The 23,269-nt window shown below is 57.1% G+C and overlaps 1 protein-coding gene across 1 annotated transcript; it reads left to right on the top strand.

The window, feature by feature from the left end:
* Positions 1-8,810: 8,810 nt before the first annotated feature.
* Positions 8,811-22,437, top strand: CCM2L (CCM2 like scaffold protein). Its single transcript, XM_084645150.1, has 10 exons — positions 8,811-9,682; positions 11,095-11,262; positions 14,518-14,601; positions 15,001-15,184; positions 16,299-16,804; positions 16,899-17,034; positions 17,493-17,556; positions 18,333-18,465; positions 18,615-18,753; positions 21,495-22,437. The coding sequence occupies exons 1-10, from the start codon at positions 9,653-9,655 to the stop codon at positions 21,764-21,766; spliced, it is 1,716 nt and encodes a 571-aa protein (XP_084501276.1). The 5' UTR covers positions 8,811-9,652; the 3' UTR covers positions 21,767-22,437.
* Positions 22,438-23,269: the final 832 nt, after the last annotated feature.

Here is a 23,269-nt window from a genome sequence, read left to right as displayed (position 1 = left end):
GAGAAGGGGGTAGCTCCCTGCTGCCTGAGTTGGGCATCTTATGGGAGAGTCTGAAATATCCAATTTCCTGTTTCTTTTTGCCCTCACCCTTGGATTTAACCCTTTGGCCCCTGCAGCTGTTGGCTCTCCCGACGTGTGTTCATTCTGGTGGTTCTGCAGCCTGCTTACCCTGTGTCCTCTTGCACAGCTGAGCACCCTGTGACTGGCACCTGACTGGGGCACCGGGAGAACTGGGGCACTGCTCACACAGGGGGATACCTGAGTCTCCTCTCCCACAGCTAGGCTGCGCTGCACTGACTCTGGGCAGGAAGGGTTAAAATGTAACTGAGCCAGAGAACAAACCAGCTGCCTCTGCGTCTCCTCCTGGGACGTAAATGCACTGGGCTAGGTCTGCCCAGGGCAGCCTCCGCTCCTCTTGGGGGTCAGTCAGGACAGGGAACGAGGGGGAAGGTGTCTGGTGCCCAAGGCTGGTAGCTCTGCTGGGCCATTCGGCCCGTGGGTTTGCCTGAGCCAGGCACCAATGGTTTGTCTGATTTGCGAGAACTGCTTTTTCTGATTTGTTTGATTTGAAGTGAAATGATCTACCTCAGCAACGCGGGCTGGAGTCCATTGCTACAGCTGGCTCTGCCGGCAGGGGTTGCTGGGGGGGGGGGGGGGGTGCTCGTCACCAGGCCAGAAAACCATAGGTTCATTGCGCCAAACGTCACCCAGGCCAGTGAGATTTGGGTGGGGAGCTTCCCAGGCAGTACAGGCCCAGGTGCGACTCTCGGGGCTTCATGAGGAGGCACCACGCAGCGGAGAGCAGAATCTGTCCTTTGTCATCTGTGGGCAGGTCCTGAGGGCCCTTGCTAAGTTCTCATCCAGTCCTCACTCAGACTAGCTCCTGATGTCAGCCTCTGGCTAAGGATTTATCCCACGCTTAGCACTGGTGTGTGCAAGTCAGCAGGTTGGAGCTGAGCAGGGCCTCATGATCTGGCCCGCTCTTTCCCATTTCCACCTGCCTCTACAGCCACCGGGGTGATGGTCAAACTCGCGTTTCCCTGGGGCCTCGCGATGTATTCCCCCAGAGCGCCGCTTCTGCGCTGACCGTCCCATGCAGTGAGCCGAGCAGCGTGCGCCTTGGACAGGGCTTGGACGTGCTGTGCAGTCCTGGCTGGCTGGCCCACATGCACCGTGACCTGAGTCGCCTGCAGGCACCAAGCACGGGGCATCCCTCCTGCCGCATGCACTGACTACGCCCCCTCCCTGTGCACTGATGTGTTGACGCACCTGGCTACAGCAGGTGCTGTGTATCCCCTAAGTGCCCCGCGGGCTGGGCACGCTGACTGCACGGCTTGCCCCGGCACCCACACGAAGCACCGTGTTCACCCGCTGGTGCACTGATCTCTCCCAGGGACAGAGTGTCCCGTGCACACTGATTACACCTCCCTGTACACCAGAAACTGAGCATCGCGTCTCCCGTGCACTGTCTGGCACGAGTCCCACAAGCAGGACTTACAGGGCAGGGAGTCACGGGGACACCCTCAAGTCTCACTCATGACTCCACAGTCCCTTGTGGTCACACGCCCAGTGCCAGTGAGAACAAGCTGTGCATGGCTCTGGCGAAACTACGGGGCAGAGCAGGGGCAGTCCAGCTCCCCCTCCTCAACTGGTGCAGGGAGAGGCTCTCCCCCGCTCCCGCCCCACTCTTGTTTCAATCTACTTTAACCCCAGTGCTTGATTGTCAGTACACTGACTGTACCATGTGTTGTACCTCATTATACCCCTGGCATCTGCATTACCACACACTGACTGCGATATGTGCCTTTTACACACCGTGCTCTCACTCACCCTGGCTCCCTGTACTGTCTGGTAATAGTGAGCTCCATATAACTGTGCAGACCTCACACTGTAACTGCACCATCACTGCTGACTACACCAGGTGTATTACACCTCTCAATCTGACTGTATTTTGCACACTTACTAGCACACTCTTGTCCCATACACCACACTACACATTGATAGTAGCATGCTATATAGCAATTGTTCCTTTGCACCATATGTCCATTGTCCTTTTCAGGCAACTATGGTCCTGTTGTACCATGGACTGGCCCAGATTATGATCTCAGGTCAGTGGCATCAATCCAGGGTAATGCACAGTCAGCCGAGTCACTCTGGATTTCTGTCAGTGTAACGTGAGAGCAAACGCTGACCCACCACCTGAAGAAGACCGTGCCCACATGGTGCTGCTGCACGGCATGCTGATCACCCCGCCACCTCCGCCCGGCGCAGCCTGCCCCAGGATGCTGCATGCGTTCTGCTCCAGTGCGGCACAGCGTGTGTTGTAACACCAAGCACTGCAGCATGGACAGTTAGCACAATTAGCAGAATGTTCTTCACATCTTCCGAGGCAGATTGTAACCACGGCCATCTGAGGCCTGCCTGATGGCAAGCGGATTGCAGCTGGAGGCTGACTCCTGAAGGCGGGTTTGAAATAGATTGCAGAGAGAGAGCTGGGGGAGAGAAATAGACACAGCTGGACAGAAGCGGTCTGTGCATAGTCTGCAAATGACTGTCCGCATGGGTGTCAGGGTTATTCCCACCTGGATGCTGCAATCTGAAGAAACAGGGCTAAGCCCATAGCAAGGGCGTAGAGGCAGCCCAAGAGCTAGTCACTGCCTCAGCGGCTATAACCTGGGCTTCAGATTTAGCCCCTTGCTTATTTTGGTCGCTGTTTTGGAAGCAGCCTGTTGACGAAACGCCCTTGAGCTTTAACTGGTGTTTCTCAAAGTGTCAGCCAGTAGCAAGAGCTAGTGCCCCCCTGCAGTACCCAGCGTCTCCCCTAGGTGTCACTGGGTTGCTGTTCTGTGCAATGTCTCGAAGTGGACACATTGCCTTGTGTGTTGTATTCTTTGTAATCTGAAGAGCTGGGCCAAAGCTGGTGGCTGGGGAGTTTTTATACCTTTCCGTATTGAATGGCAGCCGCAGAAATCCTTGCTGTATGCATTTCCCCTGGGTCCTGGAGCATGGAGTCCAGGCCTACACACCCATATGCATGGAGCAAATTTACACTAATGAAAGGGCAGAGAAGTGTTTTGCTTTAGTAGGTCCTCTGGAGCCCCAGGTCTGACAGGAACTCCAGCCCCTCCGAGTTCAGCATTAACCGGCCTGGCATTGGCACAGCATCTGGGTGTGAATTAGGGCCCTGTGGGACGATCTGAGCTTGGGGGTCGGGTTTGGGTTTCTCTTTCGCCTCAGGGAACCATTTATGGGTCAGGAATACTATGATAGCTGGTCCACTTGGGTCATGTGAAAGGAGCAATGAGGAGTATTGTGTCGTGGCCAGAACATGGGACTGGCAGTGGGGAGTTCAGAGTTCTGGCCATGGCTCTGATTCTGAGTGACTGTGTGACCCTCGGCAAGCTCACTTAATCTTTCCTGGGCCTCGTTCTGTGCCTCAGTGTCCCATTCTGTAAGAATGGGGTAGTGAGTTTGCAATCAATGTTCGTCAGGGGTTTTGAGATGCTCAGAAGAAAGGTGCTAGAGAAGTGAGAACTGATTAATATTGTTAGCTCCCCTGTCCATGGTCTGCCATACCATGAGGTCATTTTTTTGGCCCTATAAATGGCTACTGGAGAGACAAGGTGGCTGAGATAATGCCTTTTATTGGATCCCTTCTGACGATGGCTGACAGTTACAAACACTGTAGCCTGCCTTCCCCACTGTTTGGGCTCTAATCTGGCTCTAGTGGTTAGTCCTAGGGGACTGTGATGGCTGCGGGCACGCTGTTACTTTATACACGTAAGGAAAGAGTTTCTTAGCAAGTTTGGAAGCGTCGTGTTCATGTCACTCGGGCTCCAAAGAGACAGGCAGTTGTTTGGCCAGCCCCAGCTGTTATGAAGGGGTAAATACATGCTTAAGCCTCACAGTCTGGGGCCTGCTACTGTGGGGTGGCGGGGGGACAGTTAAAGGGGCAGGAACTGCGAGGTGGTGGGAGGGTCCCAGAGTTTGGGCTGCGGCCCCAGTGGGAATGTCTACATGGCACCCGGCAATGGAACTGCCTGGCAGCCTGAGCCCTGTGAGGGAGTCAGCTGGCACAGGCCAGCCGCCGGTGTCTGATGGCGAACTTTCCAAGCCCACACTGTGTAGTAATCCTGGGTTTGCAACGCTGGACCTGGGTGTCACCGTCCTGCTAACGTGGCCGTACCTCGCCATGCAGACCATCCAACTTGGGTCTGCAGTTTGAGCTGCGTTCACACTGCAAAGTGACAGGGCTTGGACCACAGTCGCAGCGGGACTCGGTCTCTGACTCAGCTCCCTAGCAGGGTCCTAGGATCTAGGTCCTGAGTGTTTGCTCACCCAAGTCAGACTGATTTGTTTGTGGACGGAAGGGGGGCTTGGGCAAACCTAAGTCAGAACCTGGGCCTAGTGTGTGGTGTAGACACAACTACAGAGCTTTAAAGCTCATACCCCACCCCTTAAACTTCACCAGGAACCAGCTGGCAGCCAGTTCAGACCCCAGAGCTCCAGGGCCACGCACCCCTGGGGGACATTCTGCTTGCTGCCTGGCAGCAGCACTGAGGAAGAGTTTGAATCAGGGTAAGTGAATCACTGGTTGGATCCACAGGCCAGCAGGATGCTCAGTGACCCCATTGCTTCTACAGTCCCTGGGGCTGGGATAGCAGCCAAGCAGCATCATGCCACCAGAGTGGGGGGAAGAGGCTTCTTCCACACCCCTACTCCAGTCTCCTGCACAGATCCCGTTGGCCTGGGTTTTGTGGGAGAGGCGAGGAGAGTGGCATGTGCCCCTTAGACTACAGAAGCTTGTCAGGTCCTGGGTTTGCTTCAGTTTTGGTTGGTATTCAGCATTGTTAGCCAGAGGGTGCCTGTCAGCATTCAGCGTATCACCATCCTCATGGTCCTCCACTGATACCCATGCTGGGGACCTCTGCAGGAAGAGTGATGGCTTCCTCTAGGGCAGTGATGCCCCAGCTCTTCTGGGGTACCTAGCTGGGCTTGTCACAGGATCCTCGCTGCAGCCCTAGGGAGGAGCAGCGAATCTGCATCACCTCCTCCTTAGAGCCCCTGTCCCGCCCCAGCCCCATGGCATGAGCACAGAGAGGGCAGTTGTTGGAGACGGGTTCTTTAGTGGCTCCAGGGGACTCCGTGGGATATTCCCCTTCGGTTTGCTCAGCAGTTTGCTCCTAGGTATAAAGAAGCTGGACCCTCAGCTGCCATCGTCTGTGTCAGACGATTATCCCAGCCCCGTGTAGCATACACCCAGCTGCCTCCACAGTTATTTTCAGCCACTTGCTGGGAAAAGTAAAAAGACTTTCCGGGGGCCTGGTTGGCAGGCAGATGCCAGGAGGGTGTTGTGGGCGAAGGGAGGACTCTGGAGCTCTGCTGGGTGTTTATACTGTCCGTATAGATATGTAGATCAGCTAGAGTGAAACTGACTGTGTCCAGGGTCTCATTTGGGGGACGGCGGTGTGGGGGGATGGGTTTTCCTGTGTTCTGCTCTGTGTCGCTGTGTCTACGTGTGTTTGTGGGCACTCCGTGACGTGATCTTGTCCAGCACACATGACCTGAGACCTCCAGCCTGTCTTTCCAGCCCAGCACTTGGGGTCAGGTAGGAAGGAGAGGGTCAGGGGGGTCTCTGAGGTCCTGCTGCAGGGACTGGACATGGACCGGCCACACTCCCCTGTGAGATGGGCGTGGGCCCTGCCAGCAGGTAGAAGGGTGTTGCCTGAGGTAGCCACAGCTTGCTACAGACACGCAAGAATCCCGCATTCTGTGGGCTGGCCTGTGAAATATGCACCTCCTCCCACAGGGTTGTAGTCATCTGGGAAGGGCTTGGAGGCCGGCGTGTCGCCATGTGGGAAACCGACTTTGGCTCAGCAGTGACCTAGAGGTGGTCGCTGGCTCCTTGGGCTGGTGGGGGGTGGGAGCCCTGCAGGGAGGGCTGTGAGGAAAGGGCAGGTTTTTCTGTGCACCGAGCCATGGACGTTGGACCCTCTGGAGGAACCTTCCCAGAGCAAGCGCTGGGAATGGGAAGCCCACTGATAAAAGGGCCAGTTTTCTATGCACTCCAGCCACGGTATCCTCACCGTCTCCGCTGCTCTCGGGAGAGGGGGAACGCTCCCTAGCCCCTGCAATAACCTCAGAGCAGATCAGCAGCTGGGCTCCTGCAGCCAGCGCACCATGTGGCATGCCAGTGGGGATGGGGAGGCAGACCCAGGAAGGATGGCTGGGCCTGGGAGAAGGGCCCTGCAGCAGGGGAACTAACGGAGCCCCTGCGAGTCTCGTCTCTCATCTCCCGGTGGATGATCCCGCCAATGCAGCCTCTTGCCCTTCTGCCTCTAGCTGCTCATTCCTGCTGGGCAGGTGCAAGGCCATGTGTGGGCAGGGCGGGCAGAGGAAGCCTGGCCCACCTGCGCCGTCTCTAAGGCAGGGCTCCCAATAGGAAGTCCCTGAGCGTTCTCTGGCTAGCGCCTGAGGAGCCTTGGTAGTCCGGTCGCCTCCCCACCCACCCAGAAACAAGCCTGTTCCCTGCAACGTCACGACTCTCATGACATTCTCAATAGGGCTGAAAAAAGACCCAAACCAAGCGGAAAAACTGACCTCAGCCGCTGGGAAATGGGCTTTCCGACATTCTCCTAGCTAGATCCCTTGCAAGGCCGGCGCAGGACTGCACCCCAACAACACCGTAACCATGGCAACTCCCGGAACGGGCCCTTCCGTGAGCGGAGGCGTGGGTGCCAGCTTGAAATCTGGAGCCAGAGGTGGATTTTGAACACCCCCGCCCCTTCCCCTCAAAATCCCAAACCAAGATTTTGGTCCAGCCAAAGGGACACCTGCAAAATGTGGGTCTAGGGTCAGGTTTGGATTCTGCCTCCTGCTTTAAGAGCAGGGGGAGCTTGGTTCAGATTAGGGACTGGGTTCTGCCCACTAAATGACACAGACCCCACTGGTGCCGGGGGTCAGAGCAGGGAGGGAGGGTGCTGAATCCTAGCCCTCTCCCCCCCAGAATTCAGGGAGCTGAAGCTGGGGTTTACCAGGGTCCAGCTCTAGTTTTAAACAGCCAGTGGGAACAAAGCGCCCACTCTGGTTACGGATTTGTTGGGAGCACTAGCCACGTGGCTGGTTGGTTTGCTGGCTAGTTCCCCTCGCCCGGCACAGATCTCTCAGAGCTGTTTGTTTCTCCCTTCTCCTTCTCATCCAGCATCTGGAAAAACTTCCATCATGTACTGTAAATACTCTGTGTGCCACCTTCTTCTTACTTCCCTTGGGAGGCGGGCAGGGCCAGGGGTGGGGGGGAAGGAGACCGAGGTTCTGTACTAAGACTTTTTTGTATACCACAAACTTTTTGTATATTTTTAATTTTGCTGCAACATGAGATATTAAATTCCTTTCAATACACCTGGCCTGCGGGCCTTTCTTTGCTCTGCCCTCATTCCCCTCTAGGGGTGCCAATTCCTGCAGGAGCCTGATGTGTGCAACGCAGTGGGCTCAGTGGCGCTGTGCTTCCGCTGAGCTGGGAGAACCAGACGTGGAGCCCACCAGGGACCTCCTAGCAATGCACCTCGGCAGCCCTGTGGCAGGGCAGAGGCCAGGTTACTGCACACCACAGCTAGGAGCAGGTCTCCCACAGGGCAGAGCAGCAGAGGCTGGCAGCAGAGTTGGTGCTGAGACTTTGCATCGCTTGGTTGTGGCTGAGTTGGGATTGTCTGTTGGCCAGAGCACGAGGACGGGGAGCCAGGACTCCTGGGTTCTGTTTCCAGCTCTGCCACTAACTCGGGGGAGTTGCCTCAATTTCCCCAGTTGTAAAATGGAGATAATGACTCTGCCGTCCCTCTCGAGGGGTGGCACTAATTCACTGAGGCGGGTGACGCACTTTGAGACCATCAGGGAGGGAGCTGTGTAAGAGCGGAGTGTTATTCTGAGTGGGTTGGTGGGACAGGGCAGCAAGGAGGCTGTGATCCCCTCCCACATAGCTCATAGACCAGCCGGGAGAGGGAGGGATACATGCTCTGCCATGCAGTAATGTAGCCAATGCAGAGCTGGACTGTTGTGTAGCGAGCGTTCATATTTCCATAGCCTGTCTCCTGGGGGCAGACTGCGCTGGGTCCAGACACAGTAAAAGGAATCCAGGAGGCAGGAGCCCCCCCCGGAAGGGAGGTTACGATACCCACAGCAGATGCTGATCAGCTCCCGCAAGAGGCTCCTGCATGATGCCAGCTCCCTTCTGCTCCTGCCACTCACTATGTGGCTGGGTATTTGGCATCAGGGACATTGCAGGAAACAGAAGCCCGGGTGGGGCTTGGTAACTATGTGAGGCACATGGGAGCATCCCTGGAGACACTCCACTGCCTGAATGCACCACGCAGGAAATGGAACACACCCACTCCGGGGCAAACCCAACCAAGGAGATTACCTGGGGCATAAATCAGGCTGATGGGAATGCATTGCACGTGTTAGCACACTGGGAGGGTCAGGGTCATCCCTGACTTTAGTGGACCTGCCCCAGGGAGGAGATTGGCCAGGGAGAGCGGTGGTGGCTCTTTGGAGAAAACCCCCATCATGGCACCAAGTGACCTTCACCCTGGGGCTCGGGGGCTCACGCAGGAGAAAAAATGGAGTTTAGCAGCCCCCAGGAGACTCCTGACTCCAGAGATTTACAAGCTCCTGTAGGCGTCAGCTCCTGAGTGTCTGTCCCCTTCCTGTCCATCCCTTGCTGCTCGGGAAGAGGAAGTCTCTGCAGCTGCTGGGGCAGGATGCAGTGCACAGGAGGGAAGGAACATCCCTTTTAGCCTGGAATTTCTCTTCCCACCGGCTCTCCCCCACTCTAGAGCGGGGCCCAAGCCGCAGTCTGAGCTCCCCACAGGCCCCGGGGGGGGTTGAGGTTTGTGCCTCATGTGCACTTCTCAAGAGCTGGGGCTCCTTAGCGATGATGATTTGGGTCCCTGCTGATAATTTATGAAGCCCCAGAGCCTTGGTGCCTCTGAGGCTTTCAGCCCCCACCATGGCTAGCATTTCAGGTCCCCTGCTCTAGTCACTGTCCCAGGGCCAGCTCTGGTTCCTGCCTAGCCCTACAACTGCATTGCATGCCCCACGTTTGCACCCAGCTGATCCTCCATCTATGCCCCAGGCCTTCTACTCTGGCACGGGAGTGAGTCACGGACAGGGGAGCCCCCGAGGAGCTGCCAGGAGCTCCTACTGTGGAGGAGATCCAGAAGAGCCTTGGAGAATGTCCCTTCGAAGACGGCACCAGCAGAACCACCGAGATCTCCTGGCTGGGTTACTAGCACCAAGAGAGGGACGGGGTGTGTGTGACAGAGAGACAGACGGACGGAGTGTGTGAGAGAGACAGACAGACGGCAACAGTGCACAAAGACAATGTGTGCTAGGCGCTGGGCAGCGGGCAAGGGGGTGGGCGTGAGTGCATTGGGAACGAGCGTTTCCCCTTGGGGTGTGAGCCGAGCCCAGCAGCCCCAGAGCCCCGTCTGCTCGGCCAGAGCTCAACTCCATGAACTTCTCCCTCCCCGGAGGGGCAGGAACTCAGCGAGTTCACATCAGAGCCGTCGCTGGTGGAGTTTCCGACACAGGAAAAAAACAAAGGAATAGCACATAGCGGAAAGAGCTGCCTTTGCCGTGACAGGAGCGGAGCAGGGACATGGAGTACGAGGCCAAGAAGGGGAAGAAGGTATGCACAGGCCGAGCTGGCTTTGCGGGGTGCAGGTGCGTGTGTGTGGCGGTTCCCAAGGGTGTCACTGCACGGGGCACTGAGTGCTGCCTGGGTGTGAGACAAAGGCCAAGTGCTCCCTTCCCTTAGGCAGCATGCAGGGTAGCAGGTGAGTGGAATTCACGGGGAGCAGGGCCTACAGGGGAGAATGGCAGCCCATGATTCCTCCCCCCACCCCCAAACCGGGCTGAAAAGAGGGACGTGGCCTAGCAGAAAGGGGCGGAGTCACCAAACAGCCTGTGCCCCACCCAGAGCAGCGTAAATTGCATTGAGCCCTTAGGCTATTCGACGTGCCAGGTGACCCCTTGGGGGTGGGGAATCAACGGTAGCATAGCCCCAGAGCCAGCCGTGCTACTGGGGTGCGGGGAGCCCCAGAGCCAGCCGTGCTGCTGGGGTGTGGGGAGCTGCATGCAGGATCCATAGGGGACTGGGCCATCTCTCCATATGTACCCAGCTGGCTATGCTCTCTGTCCTGCGTGGCCCATGGGACAAGATGGTGCACATGTGGCTCTCAGAGGCCAGCAAGGTGCTTTCCCTTCAGGGACTCTGTACAGAGGAGAATCCACAGCCTGACCCTTGGGTCTTTTATTCCCCTCTCCCCCCTGTGACTGACCCAGCACAGTTAAAGGCCCCAGGGCAGAGGCCCGGCAGAGACCAGCTGGGTTTAGAGTCCTGGCTGGGTTTTCCGCAAGGCAGGGACTGGCTGTCCATCAGTTCTGCGCCAGGAATGTAACTCAGCTGCGATTGTGAACATGGCATTCTGATCTGCTCGGCCTGCCACCTTGGCTTGGCCTAATCTCGGGGTCTGTGGGGAGAGATGCATGGCTCCATTCTTTCTGGCTGGAAATTCCAGCTCTGATTCATCCATTTCTCTCCCACTAGGGTATTTCTGGTTCATTTATCATGTCCTCGCTTCCCAGGGGTTGTACATGGCTTGTTTACTCCATCCACTGCCCTCCCCCCAATAATGGCATCCCCAAACTTCTCCATGTGCTCTTTATCCAAACCCCTCTGCCTGTCCTGTTCTGTGCAGGACAGCCGCCTTAGGCCCAGGGCCTATGTTCATTGGATTTATTTACTTGGCGCAATTACAGCCAGCCCCGGAGGGAGCTCACTCTCTGTGTCTCTAGGAATAGATTCTCTCTCTCTCTCTCTCATAGCATTTCTAACACACCCTTTACTGCACATGGTCTGGGACTCCCCTGGGGGATGCTGGCTTCCTCTCATTGTGGGATTGCTGTTGAACCCATATTACACTTGAGGGGCATATTCATGCACATATGATCCTACCAGGGTGCACAGCAAACACAAGCCCCTCTGCGGTTGGAGCGGATGAGAGATGCCGGCTTCTCAGCTCTCCTGTTTGTTCTCAGGGGTTTGTGTCTCCCATCAAGCGGCTGGTTTTCCCCAAGGCGGCTCGCAGGCAGGCGCTCAGGAGCAGTGTCTACCGGAGGCCTCTGCATTCTGTCCCTCTCTACCCCCCTGATTATCTCATAGATCCCCAAATACTGCTGCACGACTACGTGGAGAAGGAGGTGAAGGTAAGGAGGGGTGGCCGGGAGGGCCAGGCGCTATCCCAGAACCTCAGATCTTCTTGGTCGCTGGCAGGAGTGGAGGTCACAGGCCTGGCTTCCTTAACCCTGTGAGAGTTCCCCATTGCTGTGCTCCAGGGAAGGTGGATCACCTCTCACTGTAATGCACCCGCCAGGTAAACCCCAGCCATGTGAGAATCACCACCTGGTGGTTTGGAGTGAGCTCTCCCAGGGAAACAGGCTGCCACGAGACCAAACTGAATAGCTGAGCTGACTGTCTGCCCAGAAGAAGACCTGGATCCTGGTTCTTCCATCCGCCACTGGCCTCTAACTCCAGCAGGAAAACGCTCATTTGGCCTTTGGTAACTGTGGGCCCAGCGAAAACCCAGGGGAAGGATGTGCTGGGGGAGTTCTTCAAACTGTAAAGTGACCAAGGATTGCAGCTTCAGAGCTACATGCATGGCAGGGTCCTTTTGCATGTGCAGGGTGCAGAGGTGAAAGTAAGCTGGTATGGTATGGTATGGTGTACTGGCAAGAGCCAGTACACAGCTGACCATGCTGGCAGGGGGCAGCTTCCCCAGGCAGGCAATTTAAAAGGGCCCTGAGCTCCCAGCAGTGGCTGGAGGCCCTGGCCCTTTAAATTACCACCAGACCCCCAGGGCTCCCGGCTGCCCGTTGCAGCTACAGCTACCATGGAGATGTGGTGGTAATTTAAAGGTCCCTGGGCTCCCGGCTGCCACTACCACAGCTGGAGCCCCTGGCTCTTTAAATCGCTGCCAGAGCCCTGGGTTAGTGGGTGGCAATTTAAAGGGCCTAGGGATTTAAAGGCTCCGCCCCTTCTACCTGAGGCCCCACCCCCTGCTCAGGACCCCGGCCCTGAGTACTGGTAAGTCCTTTAAGTTACTTTTACCCCGGCAGGGTGGGCCCCAGGCAGCTGGGAACCCTTTACTCAGAGCCTGACCCCGAGTCTCAAGGGTTCCCGGGGACACAGGGTTTAAAGTGAAAAGAAAAGGAGGACTTGTGGCACCTTAGAGACTAACCCATTTATTTGAGCATAAGCTTTCGTGAGCTACAGCTCACTTCATCGGATGCATACTGTGGAAAGTGTAGAAGATCTTTTTATACACATAAAGCATGAAAAAATACCTCCTCCTACCCCACTCTCCTGCTGGTAATAGCTTATCTAAAGTGATCACTCTCCTTACATTGTGTATGATAATCAAGGTGGGCCATTTCCAGCACAAATCCAGGGTTTAACAAGAACATCTGGGGTGGGGGGGTAGGAAAAAACAAGGGGAAATAGGTTACCTTGCATAATAACTTAGCCAGTCCTTGCCTACAGATAGCCCCCCAACCTGAAGCAAATACTCACCAGCAACCACATACCACACAACAGAACCACTAACCCAGGAACCTATCCTTGCAACAAAGCCCGTTGCCAACTGTGCCCACATATCTATTCAGGGGACACCATCACAGGGCCTAATCACATCAGCCACACTATCAGAGGCTCGTATACCTGCACATCCACCAATATGATATATGCCATCATGTGCCAGCAATGCCCCTCTGCCATGTACATTGGTCAAACTGGACAGTCTCTACATAAAAGAATAAATGGACACAAATCAAACGTCAAGAATTATAACATTCATAAACCAGCCGGAGAACACTTTGATCTCTCTGGTCACGCGATTACAGACATGAAAGTTGCTATATTACAACAAAAAAACTTCAAATCCAGACTCTAGTGAGAAACTATTGAATTGGAATTCATTTGCAAATTGGATACAATTAACTTAGGCTTGAATAGAGACTGGGAGTGGCTAAGTCATTATGCAATGTAACCTATTTCCCCTTGTTTTTTCCTACCCCCCCCCCACCCCAGACATTCTTGTTAAACCCTGGATTTGTGCTGGAAATGGCCCACCTTGATTATCATACACAATGTAAGGAGAGTGATCACTTTAGATAAGCTATTACCAGCAGGAGAGTGGGGTGGGAGGAGGTATTTTTTCATGCTTTATGTGTATAAAAAGATCTTCTACACTTTCCACAGTATACATCCGATGAAGTGAGCTGTAGCTCACGAAAGCTTATGCTCAAATAAATGGGTTAGTCTCTAAGGTGCCACAAGTCCTCCTTTTCTTTTTGCAAATACAGACTAACACGGCTGTTACTCTGAAACTGGTTTAAAGTGAGTTTCTTTTCCTCAGTTCAGGCAGGTCTCCATCCCACAGTTTGCAGGGTGCTCCGGTGTCTTCGGGCCAGGCCCATGGAGATGGGCATCACCGGGTGCCCGAATACACACTGCCCTTGGCCAGGACCAGCACCCAGCCCTTGTCCTTGTTTCAGGATGAAGCTGGTTGCTTCCGCTCCAGCGTTGCTGCTGCAGGTTCCCTCGCCAGGCGGGTGACCGAGAGGAGACCCCTTCCCCTTTTGTCCTGCAGGGATATAGAAATACACTGTGCGCTGTGGTGTGCAGCCCACACAGACCCTGAACGGCTTCATGCGGGCCTAAGAGGTCATGTATGCGCTCTGGCTGCACCTGCAGGGAGGGCCAGGCAGGAGTCCCAGCTGGGGAAGCAGCCAGGTGGTTACTCTAAACAGAGGATGTGCAGGGCAGAAAGGGGCTCCAGGTAAGGAAAAACTCTGGGGTCCCTCTCTGGGAAGAGATGGCAGAGAGTCCAGCAGGGTCAAGGAACAAAGCCCCCCGAGGCGAGGAGGTGGGGAGAAGAAGAGGCAGGGGGCGAGCTGGGGCCTTCCGGACCCCTGAGGAAGGGGGGAGTGGGCCAGCCCTGGGCTGTGGGATAGGTTAGGCACCGAAGGACAGTGTGACCCAGCAGAGGCAGAAGGTTTGGTTTCTGTATCGCTCCTGAAGGACTTTGGTAAGGGCTCTGCAGGGGGCTCTGGAGCCCCTCCCTTGTCCCAGACACGGCGTCTACGGCTACGGGGCGCCAGCCTGTCACCCCCAAGGCTGATCAATGCCCCTGCGCAGCAAGGGAGCAAGCGGACCCGCCAACAGAGGCCAACCAGCGAGACCGTGAGACTTGCCAAGGCCACCCGGGATGTCTGTGGCAGGGAATTGAACCCAAGTCTCCAGCTAGCGCCCTACCCACTGGGCCATCCATCCACTCTGAAGGCACATCCCTGGGACCAGAGATCCCCAGGCCCCCCGGGGCTCCCTGCAGGGCTTTCCGGACAGCAGGAATCTCCACCACCTGTCACACTCACACGAGTCACCTGCAGTATTTTTCTCTCTAGTTTTTAGGCCACCTGACCTGGGTGACATCCTCCTTGAACCCCTCCAGCCGGGATGAGCTGCTGCAGCTCCTGGACACAGCCCGGGTAAGAGAGGGAGTCCACAGCCCGGGGAGGGAGCTGCCACCCCAACGCGCCTCCACTCAGCACCTGGGTTAGAAGGGAAGCCATGCGTAGTGTTCAGTGCCAGCTGCCAGCTTCCCCATGCTGCAGGGGGGGCAGACAGGGAGCCCGGCTCAGGCTGTTTCCATTTTGGGTAGAGCTGGCTTCCTGTGGAGAGAAGGGCCAGGGTGACCTTCCTCGCAGTCGCAGCAGTGCCCCGGCAATGCCCATCCTGACTCAGAAACTGTTCTCTGTGCCGCGGCCCTGCCCAGCTGAGGAGAGCTGGGACTGCAGCAGGGTGGGCTCCCGCAGAGCAGAGCCCCAGCACTGCCCACTGGGCTGCCTCCGTTCTGCCTCTGACCATGTTCCTTTGCCCATCTGCAGCAGCTGAAGGAACTGCCCCTCCAGACAACTCCGGAGCAGGACAGCATCCTGAGCCTGTCGGCCCGCTGCCTCCTTCTCACCTGGAGAGACAATGAGGAGCTCATCCTGAGGATCCCCACCCATGAGATCGCTGCCGCCTCCTACCTGCGGGATGATGCCCTGCACCTCCTGGTGCTGAAAACAGGTGCGGAGACTCACCTGGGCCCAGCACCTGTGTGGGTTTTTCCCTGCAAACCTGTCTGCCCCGCACTGTGCATACGGGACTCCACCAGCCCGATTCCCTGCTGCTTGGGGCTGCGTGTCATCACTTGCACCCATGCCGGCAGGATGCCCGGGTGATTGTGACGAATAAGCGAGGCATGTGGTTGGTTATATCCCTAGTGAGACAAGCACAGGGAAGGGGCGTGTTGGCTGGGTGCAGCTCCCTGCAGCACCCTGGGGCTCCGGGGTAATACAGAGGCATGCAGTGTCACCAGGTCCAGCCACGTCCTTAGAGAGCTCTCCTGCCTCAGGGGGTCTCCAGAGTCAGGCTCGCTGGCACGATAGATGAGCAGCCCAGCAGGGCTCTGCTTGGCCTGGCAGTTCACCCCAGACCCCCCTCTGCCTTACAGCACTTCCCCATGGCCAAGGTGGAAAGAAGCGGAGAGCAGCGACAGGCCATGCTCTGCAGTGCTCTGATGCTCCCCGCCCTGCATTTCCTGGCTGCAGTGGAGGGGCTGGTTTCTTTCCCCTCACCTGCCATATGCCAGGACCCAGTCTAAGGAGAAGAGGGTTTGGACGCGTCTAACAAAAAACCCCAGCCTCAGTCAGTAGCTGCAGCTGGGATCTCCAGGGGCAGGGGTGTCATGAACGGCTTGTCCACAGTCAGTGGCAGGGCTGCTACTAGCTGGTCAGGCGTTTGTCCCAGATGTGACCTGACTACAGAGCTTCCACCCCGAGGTAGGCACAAGAAATGGGGTCTGGCTACCCCATACTTTAATGCCCCCCTGGGCTGACTCCAGCTGTTAGCAGCTAAGGGAAGATGTGTGACCTGTGGCGCCACCTGGTGGCTGTACGTTGTAATGGTTTTAAGGTTCCATTATAGGGGCAGCCCTGCACCCTACCCTGACTTGCAGGCACCAGGGCGAATGGGGAGGCAGGAGACTCACCTCGTAAACCCCAGCGGAGGGTGTGAGGCTGGGGCAGGGAGCAGCATCCGGGTGGGTACCAATCCCCCCACAGGGTGGGAGGCGGCACCTCCTCATGCCAGCTGGGGTTGGAGCTTTCCGAGCACAGATCTCTTCTCTCGTCTATTCCAGGCCTAGGAGTTGACCCCGTTCCTGCAGGGGGCAACCTGGACATGTACCCAGGGGGCAGTCTGGAGAAAAAGCTCCCTGGAGGGGCAGCTGAGAAGAGGCAGGCTGGGATCTGCCTGGAGCCCAAGCAGCTGGGGGGCACCATGGAGCGCCGGCACACCATCTGCAGCCTGGACTGGAAGATGGCCCGGGGCGGGCAGGAGGGCAGACAGGGCGGGGGAGGCAGCCTGGAGAGGAAGCAGGCCAGTGGCAGCTGGGAGAAGAGGCACAGCAGCCGGGCGGGTGGGAGCTGGGAGCGGAGACAGACCTATAGTGGCAGCTGGGAGCGGAGGCAGCTGGGCAAGGCTGGAGGCAGCTGGGAGCGGAGACAGACCTACAGTGGCAGCTGGGAGAGGGGTAAGACCTATGGCAGCTGGGAGAGGAGGCACACAGGGAATAACCCACTGGATCCCAAGGAGCCCAGCCCTGAGGCGTATTGCAACCTCATCATCCTGGCCGTGGCCAACAGGGTAAGTAGCCAAGTGTGCTGTCCCATTGCCAACCCACCCAGCGTTTGACCCGCTCCAGATCACCATGACAGCTGTTTTCTCTCACTGGGTGCAGGATGCAGCTGAAGAATCCTGTGCCCTCATCTGCCAGGTCTTCCAGATCATCTATGGGGACCAGACCATCGAGTGCGTAGACCGGGCTGGCTTCCACTACACCTCCACCCCCGAGCGCCCCTGGCTCTCCAGCAGGAGTGAGTGCCGGGCGTGCCAGGCTTAGTGGGATGACAGGACATGGGTCCCTCCCACTGCAGGGTGTTTATCGTGGAGCTCTGAGGTGGGGAGGCCCACACGTGATGTCAGGATGGTGAGGTCCGGCAGTGTGGGGAGCTGGCAGTGCTGCGAGGGGGCGGCATTTGGGCTGGCAAAGCCCTGAGGCAAGATTCCCTGTCTCCTCCGACAGAGGGCAGAGTCTCCTCAGTTCATGGGACAGCGTGTAGCGTTGGGGATAGTGGGAGTCTGCCTGCGATGCCTTGAATTCTGGGGTGGTGCTTTGGGAGTCATTGCTGGGGCTGCGCATAGTGGATGGGAGCGGGAGGTGGTGTCCCTGGCTCCTGGGGGTGGTTAAAGAGGCAGCAGGACTCTGACATGGGGCGAGGCGAGCACCGTTGGACAGTTCCCTCATCTTGCCCCCGGGGTTTCCTTTTCCTAGGTGAGAGCTGCCGCACTGATGGGACGTATGGATACGATGCTGATTTCAGCTGCTGCAGCTCATTGTATGTCCTGCTCCCCGAATATCTGAATGACCCTCCCCCCTTATTCCTGTGTATGCTCTGTGTAGCCCTAAACAGCCGCTTCACCCCTTGTGCGAGGGACCCGGGCCCAGTGAGGGGGACTCACAGCAGACAGAGTTAGAAATAGGAGGATATATTTATCTGCCTGCATCTGTGCAAGGGGCTGGGAGCTGACAGCCAGGGCCCATAAAACAGGGAACATAAAACAAAATCTCCCCGTTCCAGAGAAAAACTGGGAAAATACAGACAAGAAACAGGAACAAGCTCAGCCTGGTCCCAGGAGTTATCCTTTCTCCGGCGGGCGGGCGAGGGGCAGCCAGGCTCCACCCGCAGCCAGCAGGGCCTGAACCCTGCCGAGAAACATCCCAGCTGGTTGTTCGTAAGGCCGATGGCGTTAGGCCCCCCTCTAGTGGCTGGTCCCTCAGGAGATACCAGCCACAAGAAGGTTTCAGAGGAGCAGCCGTGTTAGTCTGTATTCGCAAAAAGAACAGGAGGACTTGTGGCACCTTAGAGACTAACCCATTTACTAGAGCATGAGCTTTCGTGAGCTGTAGCTTATGCTCAGATAAATGGGATAGTCTCTAAGGTGCCACAAGTCCTCCTGTTCTTTCAGCCACAAGAAGCAATCCCACCACCGCCTGGAAAACGGGGTGGCAGGTGTGGGATGAGCAGGGCCAACGTTTAGAGTAGGGCTCGGACTATGCTCTGAATGAGGCTGTCTGGACAGCCCAGCTGATCGCCTTCCCCTCTGCCTGCAGCAATGGCTCCCACGAGACCTTTGAAGGGTATTACAGTGGGACGTCTTCCCCTTCCTGCCGGGAGTCGCGTGACAGCCTGGCCAGTGACCAGAGCAGCGTGGGGCTGGAGCAGCTGCAGGACTACATGATCACGGTACTCTCCTTGCTACTGCATCATGGGGGAGTCTTCATTTCCCCGGGCCTCATTCCATCTTTCCAACCCTGAGTCCTACGCATCACTGCCAGGGACCTGCGGGAGGCTGGAGCCGGTCTAACCTTGCTCTCTCTCTCTCTGCTCTGCAGCTGAGGAACAAGCTTTCCCCCCAGGAGATCCAGCAGTTTGCGTTGCTGCTCAGGGAGTACCGGATGGGAAGGTCAGTCCAGGAATACTGTTCTGATCTCCTGCAGCTCTATGGGGACAAGAGGAAGTTTCTCCTTCTGGGTAAATGGCTTGTTACTGACTGCTATCCCCACTCTGGATTAGCTGGCTAGTGGAAACAGCATCTTGGGTGGGAGACCTGGTGGTGTCGACGGCAATTAATTTGACCTTTTCTAAGATGTGTAGAGACAGGCATCTCTCTTCAGGGAGTTGAGGTTTGTGTTCATCAGACCAGCACTGTCCAATGAGAGATGGAGCCCAACCCGAAAAGTCCAGGTCCAGACTCTGAACACTGTGATCCAGGCACTCCTGAATGCTGGATTCAGATTCTGCAAACTTGGTTTTGCTCATAACCAACCCTCCACCGCGAAAAAAGTAGGGTCCAGAAGGATGCAACGTTCTGGTTTGGGCCTATGTGTAAAGAAGGGATGGGAAAGCGAAGGCTTCAGGATATAAAGGTTCTGATCTGACGGGGGTGACTCTGCCAGCTTCAGTGGCCATCTCCTCAATCTACACTGATGTGAGATCAGGATCAGGCCTTTGATTCTGAGAATACGACCCAGAATGAGGGACTGAAGGAACTACGTGTGTGGGAGGCGGCATCTCTAAAGGTGGGTGGGGGTGAGTCAGTGTCTATAAGGGTTTGGGGGGCGGGTGAGTAGGTTTTCCAGCTGTCTAATCACACAAACTGCCTCTATCCTGCCCCTTCTCCGAGGCCCGACCCCACTCACTCCGTCCCCCCTCCCTCTGTTGCTCGCTCTCCCCCACCCTCACTTACTTTCACCAGGCTGGGACATTTGATTGGAGTGTGGGAGGGGGTGTGGCTCTAGGCTGGGGCTGAGGGGTTCGGTGTGTGGGAGGGGGCTCTGGGCTGAGCCTGGGGCAGGGTGTTGGGGTGAAGGAGGGGATACTGGGTGCAAGCTCTGGGAGGGAGTTTGAGTGCTGGATGGGGGCTCAGGGGTGGGGCAGGGTATTGGAGTGTGGGAGGGGGTGAAGGATGCAGGCTCTGGTAGGGAGTTTGTGTGCAGGAGGCGGCTCCGGGCTGGGGCAGGGACTTGGGGTGTAGGAAGGGATGCGGGCTCTCAGAGGGAGTTTGGGTGCAGGAGGGGACTCAGGGCAGGGGTTGAGGTGTAGGAGGGGGTTTGGAGTGCTGGCTCCAGGAGGGGGGGTCAGGGCTGAGGCAGAGGGTTGGGGAGCAGGAGGTGGTGCAGGGTGCAGGCTCTGGGAGGAAGTTTGGGTGGGACGGGGTGCAGGGTGCTGGCTTGGGAGGGGGCTGAGGGCTGGGGCAGGGGTTTGTGGATAAATTGGAGAGAGTCCAGCGAAGGGCAACAAAAATGATTAGGGGTCTGGAACACATGACTTATGAGGAGAGGCTGAGGGAGCTGGGATTGTTTAGCCTGCAGAAGAGAAGAATGAGGGGGGATTTGATAGCTGCTTTCAACTACCTGAAAGGGGGTTCCAAAGAGGATGGCTCTAGACTGTTCTCAATGGTAGCAGATGACAGAACGAGGAGTAATGGTCTCAAGTTGCAGTGGGGGAGGTTTAGATTGGATATTAGGAAAAACTTTTTCACTAAGAGGGTGGTGAAACACTGGAATGCGTTACCTAGGGAGGTGGTAGAATCTCCTTCCTTAGAGGTTTTTAAGGTCAGGCTTGACAAAGCCCTGGCTGGGATGATTTAACTGGGAATTGGTCCTGCTTCGAGCAGGGGGTTGGACTAGATGACCTTCTGGGGTCCCTTCCAACTCTGATATTCTATGATTCTATGATTGTGGTGTGAGAGGTGGTGAGGGGTGCAGGCTCCGGCCAGGTGGCACTCACCTTGGGCAGCTCCCGTTTGGTGGTGCAGTTGGGCTAAGGCAGGCTCCCTACCTGCCCTGGCCCCGCACCGCTCCTGTAAGCGGCCGGCACATCCCTGAGGCCCCTGTCGGGGGCAGGGGGACTCTGTGCACTGCCCCTGCCTGCAGCTCCCATTGGCCGCAATTCCCAGCCAATGGAAGCTGTGGAGTCAGCACTCGGGGCGGGGTCAGCATACAGAGTCCCTCTGGCCCTCCTCTCCAGGGGCCACAGGTATGTGCCAGCCACTTACGGGAGCAGTGCGGGGCCGGGGCAGGTAGGGAGCCTGCCTTAGCCCCACTGCGCTGCCGGACTTTTAGCACCTAAAATCGCCCAGATGGGCTTCAGTAGCCTCCGGGAGATAGAGCCTGATTCCGGAAGACTCCCGGGGAAATTGGGATGGTTACCAACCCTAGGTGTGAGGTGGTGTCTATAAGGGTGGGGGAGGTAGCATCTATAAGGGCAGGGCATGTCTTTGTTAGATCTTATTTTGTGTAAGAGGCCTGGTGCGTGGAAGATGCTGTCAAGCAGTGACAGGGCCCCGTGCTTCCTATAGCTGACTGATGTGACTTTGGGAAATCTATGGGTTTCCATTCCTGCTCTGTACGATGGAGGGGACAGCCCTGCCCTCCCAGATGGGGTGTGAGGATAAATCCGTTAAGGAGTGCTAGGTGCGTGGATGCTGTGGTAAGGAGGGCCCAGGTCAGTCCTAGCGATGGACACGTGCCCGGGTCCCGCAGGGAGTCTAGCGCAGATCAGGGAATAGCAGCTGGATTTCCTGACAGCCCTTCCCCTCCTGTACCTGCTAGGCCAGCTTGTCGGTCGGGTGCTGCTTTTAGACATGCAGACCAAGGGGGTGGCCTGTGGGCTCCCCCGACCCCTCTGGCCCCTGGGAACATGAGCCCTTCCCAGGGCAGTAAGCGCCTACTGGCTCCTGGCCGACACCTCATGGCTGTGTGTCCCCTCAGGGATGCGGCCCTTCATCCCAGATCAGGACATCGGCTACTTCGAGAGCTTCCTGGAGAGCATTGGCATCCGGGAAGGGGGGATCCTGACCGACAGCTTCGGGCGGATAAAGCGCAGCATGAGCAACACCTCCGCCTCCGCCGTGCGCAGCTACGACAGCTGGTCCCTCCGCTCCGAGTCGCAATCCTTCAACCGCATGATCACGGACATCACCCATGACATCGAGGCGCTGGCTCGCGAGGAGGAGGAGGAGGAGGAAGACAACTATCTGTGAGGGACTCCCACCTCCTCCCCCAAAGGGTGCTCAGTGATTCACTCTGCGGCCGGGAGACTCCTTGAGACCCTGAAACCTCTTGGCTGAACTCAAAAGGTGCCAGCCCCCCCACGTTTCAGCTGAGCTGGGGCTGGTGCTAGCCTGCTGGCTTTTTAACCCTCACCGCTCCAGCTCTGCCTCCTCCTCTCCTCAGCGGTCTTGGACTCTGCAAGGGGCCTGATGGAGGGGGAGACTGAGCTGCTGCCACTCGCTGGACCTTGGCTTCGCACACCCCAGTGAGGCTCTGTATGCACCTTGCCACCGGTTTGAGTGGCTTGGATTGTAGCACCACTAATTCAAGGAGGGGACTGAGACCTGCCTTACCTGGCGGTGGATTTCTGGAGCAGCAATTTACTGTTAAACGTTTGGGATCAAATTCTTCTCTCGGTGAGGCCAGTCCCCCCGTCCAGGTCTGGGGAGGCTCCCCGGGGGGAACCGCGAGCCGAACTTTTCTCCCCTTCATTAACAATCATCCAGCAGGAAGAGGGCAGCCGCTGCCCTCCACAGGAACTAGCGATTCGTCAGCCTTCATGGGATTCCCGCATCAGCACCCAGGGGAGCAGAGAGCCTGTGGGGCAGGCACGGGCGTGTGTTCTGAGTAATTTGGAACAGAATTAAACTCCGGGGCTGGCGCTTGTTGTGTGTTATTGCCCAAGGCACCAGTCACGCTAGGCCATCAGGGGAATCCAGTGACCCCAAGCCTGGGAAGGGAATGGCTGAGTCCCAAGCTGGGCGTGCGAGGGTGAGGAAGAGAGCCAGGGCTCCATGGTGACACCCCTTCCAGCGAGAGGGGCGGGGTCCGGTTTTCTGTGCAGAGCACGGATGTGACAGGCCAAATCCAACACGGGGCGGGCTATAATGAACATGCTCCAGTTCATGAGGTAAGGGGGTGAGACGCTCCTGAGATCGGGGTTGCTCCCAGTTACACCAGGGCTGAGCTGGCCCCTGGAATTGCTCTCTAAGGACTGAGCTCCGGCCCTGCTCAGGGCCGTGGGTGAGGGCTGCCCCACAGAGGTGTCTTTAGAGTAGGGAGGGGTTTAAAGGAGAACCGCAGAAAGGCGATTACCAGTTAATGAGGGCCCAGGGCGGCCCACGTGGAGCCCAGCTCTGGGTGCTGAGGACAGCTGGGATTAGTGCTTCTCCTCTCAAACAGCAGCCACCTGACGGGAATGCTCCACTGCTGGCCAAGGAGGGGGTGGGGGAGTGTCTCTGTCATGGGGCCTGGGCACTCCTTCCCCCCAACTGCCCTGCTGGGATCTGCACAGCCTGACCTGACAGAATTACACCCGCTGAGAGCCAGCCCAGGCCCCGAGGGGGCGAGAGAGCAGAGCATTTGCTCCGTGAGGAGGAGCAAAGGAGCAGTTTTTGCACGGCAGTCTGCAGGTAAGCCACAAACGGGACAGGCGATGAGAGAGCAGCATATCCTGGCACGGACCATGGCCATACCCTCGCACTCCCTTGCAC

This window comes from Lepidochelys olivacea (genome assembly GCF_965140295.1).
Source record: "Lepidochelys olivacea isolate rLepOli2 genome assembly, chromosome: 13".
In the NCBI taxonomy this organism is placed as follows: Eukaryota; Metazoa; Chordata; order Testudines; family Cheloniidae; genus Lepidochelys; species Lepidochelys olivacea.
The sequence above is the reverse complement of the archived record's forward strand: the minus strand, read 5'-3'. Positions and strand labels throughout refer to the sequence as shown.